The sequence below is a fragment of the Bos grunniens genome, chromosome 27 (genome assembly GCF_055505025.1).
Source record: "Bos grunniens cultivar Pamir isolate PY7600 chromosome 27, Bosgru_T2T1.0, whole genome shotgun sequence".
Classification (NCBI taxonomy): Eukaryota; Metazoa; Chordata; class Mammalia; order Artiodactyla; family Bovidae; genus Bos; species Bos grunniens.
Window position 1 is genome coordinate 16,309,047 of NC_141191.1, and position 13,335 is coordinate 16,322,381.

Sequence of the window (13,335 nt, forward strand, 5' to 3'; positions counted from 1 at the left end):
CATTCTAGGAATAGGGATTGAGGACCCATTAGCAGTCAGCCCAGGGCATACTGACGGAGAAGGCAATGGCACCCCACTCCAGTACTCCTGCCTGGAAAATCCCATGGACGGAGGAGCCTGGTAGGCTGCAGTCCATGGGGTCACACAGAGTCAGACACGACTGAGTGACTTCACTTTCACTTTTCACTTTCATGCGTTAGAGAAGGAAATGGCAACCCGCTCCAGTGTTCTTGCCTGGAGAATCCCAGGGACGGGGGAGCCTGGTGGGCTGCCGTCTCTGGGGTCGCACAGAGTCGGACACGACTTAGCAGCAGCAGCAGCAGGGCATACTGAAATATCAGGAAAGCAGTCTATGGAAAGACTCAAGTTATCTGAAGCCTGGGTTGGTTTAGCGGCTCACCCCTTCTGATGGGTCCTATGGGAGCCAATAGGAAATACGCATATAACCGAGCATGCGGAGCTCAGCTGCGTGAGGGGAAGGTTTGGCCGGCGTTCCTTCACTTGCCCGGCATCTGGACCTGGTTTCGGTCATTTTCCCCTCCTATTCGTGGATTTCGTGGGGAAGTGTGGTGATGCCTTCTTTTCATGTGTGTTTACGTTTCATTCCTCAGTTAATTGGAAGCACCTTGAGGTCAGAGGTTAGTTCTGCGGATATGTCTCCTTTGAAAAAATATGGCAGCTTTTGCGACTTTGATATTTTTTCCCCTGATTCCATCTTACAGAGAAGGAAGGATAACTCAGTCGTAATTAAATAACCCAGTGATAAAGTAATTCAGTTTTCCGCTCTTTGACCTTCTAACTAATTCCAGTGAAAAGAGCTCTAGGACTCAATAATGGTATCTCTTTAAAGCAACAGAAACGCTGAGGATAACTTTGAAAGCTAATTGGGAGATAGCCTTTCAGGTTATTTTCAAGTGTAGTTGTTGCTTCTCAAATTGGAGGCATAGTTGCCTCCAGGGACCAGGACCCTCACTGAAGGTTTCCACAACTTCAACATCATTGTGGACAGTCTTCCTAGAGGGTCAGTTCACCTGTACATTTGGGGAAGTAATGTTGAATGGTGTTCAATGGATAACAGTTTTTATAATTTTTAGACAAAAGCAGTCTATTAGAGAGTATAATCCATAGCTTGTATGAATTTCAGGGAGACTTCAAGACAGAATGATTTTTTTCCTGCGTTTTGAAAACCTTTCTGGGCATCCCATCACTCCTGTACAATGGAAAATACGATGTAGAAATGTCTGAGATGCATTCAGGTGCATTAGAAATGAAAAGTCTACAAATCCAAATGCTGTTGTAATAAAAGAAAAAGCATAATTTTGAGAAGGGTAACTTCTCATTTTCCCCTTGCTTCTCCATAGTTTTCTTACCAGTCAAGACATCATATTTCAACTCTTGTCTTCTAAACAGAAGACTCACGGGCTCTCAGGTTTTCTCACTTTATCTTTTTCTTAATCTTTTCTCACTCTTATCTTTTTCCTTCTTGCCTTCTTTGGACATCGATGAGAAGAACTGCGGGCAGAAAAACAATCCATCCTACAGTGCAGAATGGAAAATTGCACATCTGCCTCCTTAATTTATAGTGTCATATCCAGAGTGATCTGGAGAAGCCTTAGAATTTAATTTTCTTTGAATAAATTGTACAGGATGTTGTGGAATAAGAGAGAGATGTCCGCATCGAGGCTCAGGTGGTCCAGATACTAATCCTAACTTTACTACCAACTCTGTGTGACCTTGGGCAAGTCATCCTCCCCACTTGAACTCTAGGGTTACCTGTAGTCAAATGATTATGTACTAGATGACTTTCTGTCTTCTCCAGCTCGAAAATGCCATTATTCTGTGTTCCTGATGCTGGGAAAGATTGAAGGCAAAAGGAGAAGAGGGCGGCAGAGGGTGAGATGATTGGATGGCATTACCGACTCAATGGCTGTGAGTTTGAGCAAACTCCAGGAGATAGTGAAGGACAGGGAAGCCTGGCATGCTGCTGTCTGTGGGGTCACAAAGAATCGGATATGACTTAGTGACTGAATAGACAAAGAATCCTATGAGAAGTGACTGATCCAGAGGCGTTTGAGAATTGTAAGTTATGTATATTAGCCACGCTCTTCACCTTGTGTGGATACTGGTGCTCGCTAACACTTGTAGGGATACCAAGTGTATTTGTTCTTTAAATATTTAGTTTCCTTGCCTGTACTGTGCTGCATCAAATCCAACTTTAATTGAAATTGTTTCTTCTTCCCTAATAAAAAGGCACATAACTTAGTAAACCCAGGGCTATAAAGGCTTTGAAAACTTTGGAGCATTCTGTTTCTGAAACCACTTTCGCTGAGATTTTAATTTGTGCCTGTTCCCCAGCTTTCATCCAACCAGCAAAGTCTGAGCTCTTATCAGTGCCCAGAGGATTTTGTCTCGAGGGTTCTGTCTTTTCCCTTTATTTCTCAGCTTGAGCTATTGTTTTACCCTGGACTCTGCTCCAGACTGTAGAGCAGACCATAGCACATACAGGTGGGTAGATTCTGGGCAAGTGGTGTTAGGTACACAGTACTTCTAGCAATGCGTTTCTGACGGTGTTCTAATGTTTCCCACTGGCTGTTTTGGACAGGTCCTTCTGTGGAACAGGGAAGTATGCCTCCAAGCCCTCTTTGCATCTTATTTGGCCTCTCATCACAGGCTCTTCCCTTGTTTCAGGAATGAATTATCTTCTCTCTTTGGACGCATCCCATACCCTGTTGCCAGAGTAACCTAAACTTTTCAGCATCAGTAGCATCACTCACCTGTATAAACCTTTAATGACTTTCACTTAGAATTTCATGTTCTTCACAGTCTTACCTAGCCTGACCCACCGTTCAGGTTCATCTCTACCCGTCTCCTCCATGAATCTTCCTGTGCCAGCCACGCTAGATAGTCCATCGGCTGTGCTCCAAAACCTCCTGGACGCTCTACTTCACGTCATCACCCTGCACACTGCTTCACTCCTTGGAAAGGCATCTTTGACTTTTCTCTTCCTCCCCCCATCCTTACCCATCTTGCAAGTCCCTTAACTGCTGCCTCCTTCCTGAAGCACTGGCCAGTGGCCACTGTGCTTCCTTGCCATCTTTCTCCTGTATCAGAAATAACCATCTTTCTTTGTTCTCGTGGTACTCTGTCCCTCTTTGCCTTGAATGGCTCAGACGTTGGTGCAAAGCTGTGAGGAGAGGATCTGTAACTTCTTCAGCTTTGTACTGACCTCAGTGACAAGCAGAGAGGCTTACACGTTGTATTTCATAAATGTTTGAGACATTGTATTTCATAAATGACTGTTGAGTTAATTACATTGAATGAGGGTAGGTTTAATATAGTATTGCTATAGACTAGCATTTGGACTGGGAGTGTGGAACTGGCGGATGTAAACTGTTATATGTAGGACAGATAAACAACAAGCTCCAACTGTATAGCACAGGGCACTCTAGTCGATAGCCTATGGTAAACCATAATGGAAAAGAACATTTAAAAAGAATGTCTATATGTGTATAATTGAGTCACTTTGCCGTACAGCAAAGGTTGGCACAAAACTGTAAGTCAACTGAACTTCAATTTTAGAAAAAGAATGTGTCTGTAAAAAAAACAGAGCATGCAAAAACCCTTCTTTTCACAGAGCTCATGTTCTCCCTGATGGTAGCCCTTTCCCCGTTGTCCAGATTCTAGGATGAGCTGGCCCCTCCCTTGAAGCCATTCCTGACTGTGTCAGCCCAGGTTCTTTCTCCCAGATTTTTATAAAAAATTTATTTAAGTGGAGGCTAATTACTTTACAATATTGTAATGTGTTTTTGCCATACATTACATGAATCAGCCATGGGTGTACATGTGTCCCCCATCCTGAACCCCCCTCCCACCTCCTTCCCCGTCCCATCCCTCAGGGTCATCCCAGTGCACCAGTGCTGAGCACCCTGTCTCATGCATTGAACCTGGACTGGCAATCTGTTTCACATATGGTAATATACATGTTTCAATGCTTTTCTCTCAAATCATCCCACCCTCGCCTTCTCCCACAGAGTCCAGATGGAATGGATAAGAAAGCTGTGGTACATGTACACAATGGAATATTACTCAGCTATTAAAAAGAATGCATTTGAATCAGTTCTAATGAGGTGGATGAAACTGGAGCCTACTATACAGAGTGAAGTAAGTCAGAAAGAAAAACACCAGTATAGTATATTAACACATGTATATGGAATTTAGAAAGATGGTAACAATGACCTTATATGAGAGACAGCAAAAGAGACACAGATCTCCCAGATTTTCAGAGCCACCCATTGGCTTCCTGTTCCTCCCTTTGGAACACACTGTTGTATTCTTGGTATTTTTTATATCTTAGCTCCTCGAGTGCACTAGAAGCCTCTTGAGAGTGGAGACCATGTCATCTGTTCATGAAAAAGTTTGTGCACCATGTAAATATTCAGTACATGTGTGTATGCTAAGTCACTTCAGTTGTGTCCGACTCTCTGCGACCTCATGGACTGTAGCCCACCAGGCTCCTCTGTCCATGGGATTCTTTCTCCTGGCAGGAATACTGGAGTGGGTTGCCATTTCCTTCTCCAGTAAGTGTCTTTGATTTGAGAACATCCGGTGCTCTCTGCTTTATCAAGTACAGTCGCCATAAGACCACGCTCTGCCGTTAGTCATCAGTGTTTTTGAAGGATCCTGAATGAGTCAGGACTGGTGATGCTACGTAAGCCTCTGCTGAGGAACCAGTCACATGCCCAGCGAAGCCTCTGCCCACACCTCATCCACCAAGGAAATCACCTATGTGATATTCCATATGATGTTTGTAAATCATTCCTGTAACACCGAAGCTGTTATTCAAAGGATCAAGAGGCAGAGGAGAAGGAGCACTAATTATGTCTGCAGGCGATACTCGCATTCGTCTCTCCATCAGAGACTGGCACACGAGACAGCAGAGTGCCTTGACTTCGCATTAGCCTCAACTCTTTGTTTCTGAGTTGAGGCGAATGCATGTTCATCATAAACTCATCTTCTTACTAGTAGGACTACAGAGTGAGCTTGTGGTTGTGGTTTTGGTAGGTCAGTTACACTCCTTTGCATGGCCATTCGGTAATAGTCTGCGGCTGAGGCTGGAACACACTCCATCAGGGGCTGGAATACTGAGCAGAGGCAACCGCTGCTAAAGGGACCCAGCCCAGGGGCCTCACTCTGCTGGTCTCCTGTGCTGATGAGGTGAGCTGGCTTCCCTTTAAAGGTAAAAATTTAAGGATTAAAAAAAAAATTTGTTTCCAGTGGTTATTATAATAGTTGAGAGGCAGACTCCAAGGCCTCCTGCCCCAGGTTCAGCTCTAGTCTCTGCACTTAATCAGTTGTGGAAGCTTGAAGAAGGCAATTAATCTTTTTTTTTTAAATGGTGATTATAGAGACTTCCCTGGTGGTCCAGTGGTTAAGACTCCAAGCTTCCAATGCAAGGGTCATGGGTTTGATCTCTGATTCGGGAACTTAGATTCCGCATGCCTAAAGATGAGGCCAAAAAAAAATTTTTTTTAAAGAATGCACTAGAAAATAAAGTTTAAAGAATGGCGGTAACAACAATATTTATCTTCCCAAAAAAGGGATATATGTATATGTGTGGCTGATTCACTCTGCTGCACAGCAGAAACTAACACAACATTGTAAAGCAACTATTTGCCAATAAAAAAGGTGGAAAGTATTATTAAAAAGATTAATAAAGATTCACAATCTAAAATTTTTTTTTTTTTAATATCAGTACTTACCTTATTGGGTCCTTGTAAAGTTTGGATGAATATCTATACACGGGCAGAGTAGGCCCACATAGAGATGGAAATATACATGTTTGGTATTAGAAAATCTGAATATATTTTTAGTTGTAATTTTCCGTCCCTTTTCTTTGAACGTCTGTTGTTGTTTTTTTCTTTATGCATTTATTCAACCTTGTTTGTGTCATAGAGGAAACTTGAGTTTTTAGCTGTTAAGAGGTGGTCCAGTGTCTCGAACTTCTTCCCAAGATGCTCTTAAATGGCCAGAGGTCACAATATCTCATTTAGATCTTAACTTTTACTCAGTACGTCATCGCCTTCTTAAGTGCAGGGTTTATTTATTAGGCATGGCTTTGAGCCTTATGGGCTTCCCTGGTGACTTAGACAGTAGAGAATCTGCCTGAAATTCAGGAGACCTGGATTTGATCCCTGGGTCAGGAAAATCCCCTGGAGAAGGGAATGGCAACCCACTGCAGTATTCTTGCTTGGAGAATCCCATGGACTGAGGAGCCTTGTGGGCTACAGTCCTTGGGATCACAGAGTCGGACACGACTAAGCGACTAACACGACACTTTTGGACCTTATAATGATCAGACTGTGCCTAAGAGGAATGGGCTGAGTTAGATGGATTTTGGTGGATTTATAACGACCACCAGCAGAACCAAGCTCAGAGACAGTTGAGTAAAGGTGACCTCCTTGGTGGTGGTGGGTTTCAGGCTGAGTCATTGTCACGGATAGAGCCCAGGGCACATGTCCAATGAGGGGAATTAATACCTCCTGGAAGGGAAAATTGCCATCAGACTATTTCTGATGTCTACAGCATCATTGATGAGGTTTTCTTTTCTTTTCTTTTTTTTTAATTGGGTCAATGAGACCTCATTTAATCACAGATAATGTAGAAAAGTTCTCTGGGGGTTGACAGTATGACAATAGCCGAAAGCCTACCACTGTCTCAGACCAAGTGTATATAGAGTCCAGAGTGGGGGAGTTGAGGGTGCCACGGGGAGACACGGCTAAAGTCTACCTGAGTCTTCATACAGTTTTACAGGGAGATTGACATGCCCGAGTGGGAGCAAAGGCAGGAGCCATGAGGGCAGAGAGTTTGCAAGGGATCCGCTGGAAGAAGGAGCTGAAGAAGCTTTGTTTAACCATGTTGGGATCACAAGTACCAGTGGATCCATAAATGTACATAGAGTGTGTGTACTTACCTGTGGTATCCCAGACGGTGGGCAGTGAGCAAGGAGATGGCTTGGAATATAGGGATGGGATTATTATTTGTAGCCATTGGATGAGTTGTCAGACAGATTTCTACACTGTTTAGTTTTCCGAGAGCAGGATGGGAACTGCTATGTGGGGTTACAGAACTCAGTTGATGGGGAAAGCCTTCACCAGAGGATGTGAATGACTTGGACTGGCTGAGCTCTGTGGAAAGAGGTCCTTGAAGATGGGCTAGGTGATTCCCTGGTGGTCCAGTGGTTAGGACTCTGCGCTTCCACTGCAGGGGTGTGGGTTCCATCCCTGTTGGGGAACTAAGATCCCGCATGCCATGGAGCCGAGCCAAAAAATAAATAAATAGAAAATTTAAAGACAGGCTAAATCACAGGAGTGAAGAGATGACGTGATGCTCTTGAGGCTTTAGCCTGGTGATCTTTCTAACTCAGAGCTGCGGGATAGTCTTACTGAGAGATGCATGACATTTTTGTACTTCCCAACTCCAGTGCTTCATCCTTATTGTCGGTTAGCTACTGGAGAGGATGGGGGAGAATTTGGGGTGCAGGCATCCTTGGCTACCCAAATCTACTTCCTTTCCGAGTAGGGGATAATTTATCTTTATCAGCATCATTTCTGAGCGGAGCTAGTGAGAGGTGCCTGCCTGGGTATTATTTTGTTTGGAGGAATTAACACACCCTCGTTCACGTCGCTCTTAATTATTCCGTTCCTCTTGGACTCCATTTTTCTCTGGTTTTAACGTGATGGTCAGCGTTCCTCTCCTCCCCTCTCTTCCTCTCCTCCCCACTCCCACCCTCTTTCCGTCTCCAGCCATCTCTGTGTCGTTTCTTGTAAATAGAGATGAATCATTCTTCTCCACGGTCCTGTCTAAATGAGTTCTTCCGCGTGTATGTGTGTCTGTGGGTGTGTAAATACAGTGTGCACACGTGCCTGTGCCTGAGGGGCTCGGCGGTGGGGCTCATCCGCGCGTGTGGTGCGGTACAGACAGTGCAGTGAAAACGGTATATTTTGGCACAGATCTGGAAGGGATCGTGTGTGTGTGTGTGTGTGTGTGTGTGTGTGTGTGTGTGTGTACGCGCGCCTTCCGGATCTGAGGCACAGCAATTCTTAAAAGGAAAAGAGAAAAAGCAGAGAGAGCAGCGCTGTAAAAGAAATCGTATGCACTCATCCCACCCCGTGCAATTCCGGTGGTGGTGGGAGCCGGGGGGCTCCGCACGCCGGGAACGAGCTCTTGACACAGTGACCTCATTCCCCACTCCGCCCTCCTGGCGGCGGAAGCCGCGCCGGCTCCCCGGCCGCCTCTGCTGCAAGGCCGCTGGCGCCGCGTCCGGAATGATGCGACCCGGGCTTGCGAGGACTTGCCCGGCAACTGGAATTTATGACAAAAGAGCTCGCTGCAGCTAAACTTTGATCCAGGGTACGGGGTCGCACTGCCTGTTACACACAGGAGGAAGACACGTCCTTCTCTGCCATGAAAAGCCAGCCTTAAAAAAAAAAAAAAAAAAAGGACCCCCCCCCCCCAAAAAAAAAGAGCGCGCATGTGTCAGATTTATAATTACGAACTGGTGAGTATACGTTGCCAGATCAATGTTCATGTGTGCGTGTTTTCTCCAAGTCCGGAGGCATCTGCCCTTTTTCCTGTTTTTATGATGAAAAGATCTGCATTGGTGCTCATTGCATGGTAGGGGGCCCGGGCCACCCTTGGAGGGGACCATGTGCCCCTGGCGGCCCCCAGCCCCCCGAGGGGGCGCGGCGGGGGGTGCGATCCCAGCCCCAAAGTCTCTGCACCAGCACAGACAAAGGAGCCCATACTGACAGTCGGAGGCTGTAGCTTTTCTTGGAGTGATGACTCATTTCGGCTCACAAAGGATTCTGGGCAGGGTAGTGAGGAGTCAGGTTGGCTGATCCACGCCTGTGACTTCACTTTGCAGAGGACAGGCAGCAGAGGAGACACTGCCGATTCCCAAGGCACTGCAGTGGGCTGTCGGCTCAGGGCCCCCAGGGGCCAGTGATGGACGGGGTTGGGCATGGGCTGGGATGCCAGCTGTTGGGGTGAACAGGAGGGGAGAAGGGGAAAGAAGATTATTTTTTCCCCCTAAAATCATGACTGGTAAAAGTCCATTCATAAAGCCTTTTCAAGGTGCTTTTGGTGCCAAGCTTTTGAACTGAACTTGTGCCAGTATCTCCAGACCTGAATTGTCAGAAGAGCTGAGAGTTCTTTTTTCAAGTAGATGTACTCAGGTAAAGTACCAGATCCCTGTGGGGTCCATGGGCCCTCAGTAGCCCTTCTGAGATGCTCATTTAGAATATTATGACTGGAAAGTTTACTCTCTCTTCTTATTCCAGATTCTAGGACGTCCGTTTCTGTTACTGGCTCCTTTTTGTGCCTGAATGCTAACCCCTAGCATGCACCAGGCTTTAGCGCCAAAGCTACCTGGGGGATGGAGCCAGTCCAGAAAGGGCCAGGTAGGTCTCCCCTCGTTTTCTTTCAAGAGTGGTTGTGTGCAAAGAAATACGGTCAAATGTCTGCAGCCCCTTGGATAAGGGTGTCCTATCCCCTGAAATGTGATCTTGCTGTGATAATCCCTCTGCAATCTCAGTCTTAGGCAGGAGAGGTGCCCCATGGAGGTGACCGCGAGATGCCACCTCCGTAGCCTGATGCATCTCAGCCTCACATCAGAAACCAGAGTCAACTGTAGGATATGTGAATTGGAAATAATTAAACAGCTCCACATTCCCATCAGCTGTAATATAGCTCTTTCATCCCCTCTGATGGAGGCATTCCAGTAAACATTATTTGCAAACTTTTTCTTCTTGATGTCATCCCTAAATAACGTTCGTGTGTTATTTGGCCTGTTAACCTATATGCGATGCACTGAAGTCCAGAAAGCCTCATTTATATGTGCAGGGGCTGTTTCCAGCACTAACATCAGACAGAGGTTGCTATTAACGGCTCAGGAAGTAAGTGTATCTCATCATCATCTGTTTTAGGATCCAGGTGATTACAGGGCTGTTTTCTTACAACATCCATGGACTTTTCACACAAAAGCTCTTTTTAAAACAACAACAACAACAAATGGTGAGACTATAAAATTTGGTTCTCAAAGGGACATTACATGCTCCAAAGTGAAACTTGGCAAATCTGGAAGCATGGTTTTAGAATCTCATCAAATTGATGGTTTTAGCACTTTCTAGTAAAAAATATTTCTGACAGTCATAAGTGCAATTTGTGATAATAACTAGAACATTTCAAAATAGTACAAACCCTACCTTGGGCAGGCCCCTTGAACTCTCTTTGCTCTCATATCCACCCCCATAGTTCACCCTTTCACTGAAGGAAAGAACGCTTGTTTCCTTTCTTCATTGTGAAGTTGTACCTTCCTTGTGACTAATACTTGGCATCTTCAAAGCAAAGTTGAGGATGTTGAGTCAGTTTCAAAGGATGTTTGGTCACGTCATACCATATTGAGAATATAGTGTCCCCACACCCATCAATTCTGCTCATCCTTAAAGACCTTATTCAAAATCTGCCTCCCACAGAAGGGTTTCTCTGATTGTAGGAGATCATGTCTTAGTCCTATTATAGAATTAACTTCTCTAGATAGATAGATGTAATTAGACCAGGTTCCTATTATAGGAGTTAATCTGCTAGCCATTCAAGTATTTTCTTCTTATATCTCTTCTAAGGATGTTTGAAACAGTAATTTGAACACATTATAATTGCTTGTATTTTTACACGTTTATATCATGTTTCCCCATATAAATTGTAAGCCCGCTGAAGGCAAAGATGAATATTTGTGCCTTCCTCTACAATTCATTTCTCTAGCGGTTGCCCTCACATGGAAAGCGGGCAGTAAGTAGTTGATTAAGAACAGAGATGGTTCAAAAAGCATTTATTTGTCATAAAGGGTGAGAATGCTGTTTGTGCATTTTAACAGTCTTCTTCGGGATGGGTTAATGCTGAGGTAGACCTCAGGAGTTAAATGTAACTCTAGAAATGATGATTGTTCTTACTTTGAGGTATGTTTACAGACAGCAGCTTACACTGCTGGTAAAGGATTGTTGTTGTTAAGACCAGATGTGAAGGTGAGTCCCTTAAATATGGACACTGGTTATGATTTACTTGAATAGGAAGAATAATATTCTTGGACAAACTGTTCTTAAGTAGGGAGTAAGCTTCCATGGTGGCTCAAATGGTAAAGAATCTGCCTGTAATGCAGGAGACCTGTGTTGGATCCCTGGGTCGGGAAGATCCCCTGGAGAAGGAAATGGCAACCCACTCCAGTGTTCTTGTGTGGAGAATTCCATGGGCAGAGGAGCCTGGCAGGCTAAGGTCCATGGGGTTGCAAAGAGTTCTAATGTTTTGTATGGCAGTCCCTTTTTTGAATTCTATAGGATGTTTTCCTTAGAGGAAATGATCGTGATGACTCTTTGCATCCCAGGTTCCATTAGAAATTATTTAACTCCTAGCATCACTGATCTTCAGCACATAAGGGTACTGAAGTGCTGAGTTTCCTTTCCCTTTCTTAGGTAAAAGATCGGCCCAGCCAAAAATCTTAAAATAGGCCAACATTCTCTATATCCCTGTGACTCTGTCCAAACAATTTCCCGTCTTTTAATGTTTTTCTATTTCCAAAATCCCTGTGTAATGCATATTTCCCAATCCTTTCCAGCCCAATAATACATCCTAAATGCTATATGTTATAATAGGTTATATCTTAACTTTTCTGCCTCCCAGGCAAAATATTCCATTCACTCAGTGCCCATGCTCACAGGCAAGAATCAAGAAGAGAGCAATCTGATCAATCTAATTCATGCCAGAGTGAGAACGACTGCTGCCCTCTCTGTTTCCCACTGATGCCTTAGATTATTTCTTAAAAGCTTTTTTTAAAGGATCAAATTATTTTTTATTAGTAGAAATTCAAACATCGTAAAAGAGTAAATGGAATAAATTTAGGTGGGCTTGGGGATGATCATTTTAATACTAACTGCTGCTAAGTCACTTCAGTCTTATCTGACTCTGTGCCACCCCATAGACAGCAGCTCACCAGGCTCCCCCGTCACTGGGATTCTCCAGGCAAGAACACTGGAGTGGGTTGCCATTTCCTTCTCCAATAATACTAACTACTACTTATTAAATATCTGTTATGTCTCAAGGACCATGTCAGCACTCAGCATCCATTATCTCATTTAATCCCTTCCATAACTCTATGAGGTGAGCATCACAGTGTATACCTTAGGAAAAAGACAATGAGACTCAAAAAAAAAATGAATTAATTTGCTCCAAATGACACAGCTAATGAGGAACAGAACTGGGCTCTGAACTTAAAGTTTTGGCTAACAAAGTCCGTGGCCTCTACCACTGTCTTGTAATGCCATACTTTTGAAAGAAAAGTGACTTCTGGTACAGTGTGTTGGGAGTTTCCTCTGTGTGTGTGCGTGTGTGTCTGGCTTTTTGTATCTCTCGTCCCTTTGTACCTGTCTATAGTTCTTTCAATAACAGTTGGAAGGGGTGGTAGATGTGCAGTCCTTGGGGAGCTGGTTGCAGTCATTCTGTATGATTTGATTTTAATTTGGGAATTATCAGTATATATTTTTGAACTGCATTTAATTGTTCTATTATGATTGTATTTTATAGAAGTTGGTCACAGTGTAGTTAGGACCTAAACAGATTAAGCAAAGACTGCAAAGGTTGAGAATTAGCTATGGTGATTCTAACTTAGGAAGAATGAAAGAGAGTGACTCTGGAAATTTTAGATTGATTTATATTGAACTATAGTTGAGAAATAGCATCCATGGATTTTGGAGCATCTGCTATGTCTCTGTTGTCAGGCTAGGTTCCCATACGGAATGGAGACAGAAGAGAAGTAGCTTAAAATAGAAATTTAGATGCTGTCCTATGTGATGTGCTTATAACGAAGAAAAGGAAAACACACATATTACACAGGACTCCGGTTAGCCAAGTTCCTTACAGAGTTGGGGCTTCCCCGGTAGCTCAGTTGGTAAAGAATCTGCCTGCAATGCAGGAAACCTGGGTTCGATTCCTGGGTTGGGAAGATCTGCTGGAAAAGGGATAGGCTACCCACTCCAGTATTCCTGGGCTTCCCTCGTGGCTCAGCTGGTAAAGAATCCACCTGCAATGCGAGAGACCTGGGTTCGATCCCTGGGTTGGGAAGATCCCCTGAAGAAGGGAAAGGCTACCCACTCCAGTATTCTGGCCTGGAGAATTCCACGGGCTTTATAGTCCATGGGGTCGCAAAGAGTCGGACGACTGAGCGACTTTCACTTACAGAATTGCATGACATCTGAGAGCTCTTAATACCCACTCCAGTATTCTGGCCTG

The 13,335-nt window shown here is 44.3% G+C and overlaps 1 protein-coding gene across 9 annotated transcripts in view; it reads left to right on the forward strand.

Annotated features, from left to right (window-relative positions):
* The window catches only part of STOX2 (storkhead box 2), a 195,795-nt gene that overhangs the window by 151,885 nt on the left and 30,575 nt on the right, over positions 1 to 13,335 (forward strand). For 2 of the 9 annotated variants that reach the window (XM_086379929.1, XM_086379925.1), the window contains exon 1: positions 9,329 to 9,458. The exons of the other annotated variants lie outside the window; for them this stretch is intronic. In XM_086379929.1, coding sequence (XP_086236055.1) covers positions 9,434 to 9,458 — 25 coding nt within the window. In that variant the 5' untranslated portion in view covers positions 9,329 to 9,433. Of the gene's footprint in view, positions 1 to 9,328; positions 9,459 to 13,335 lie in introns of those variants that run through there. 9 annotated transcript variants of the gene reach the window in all.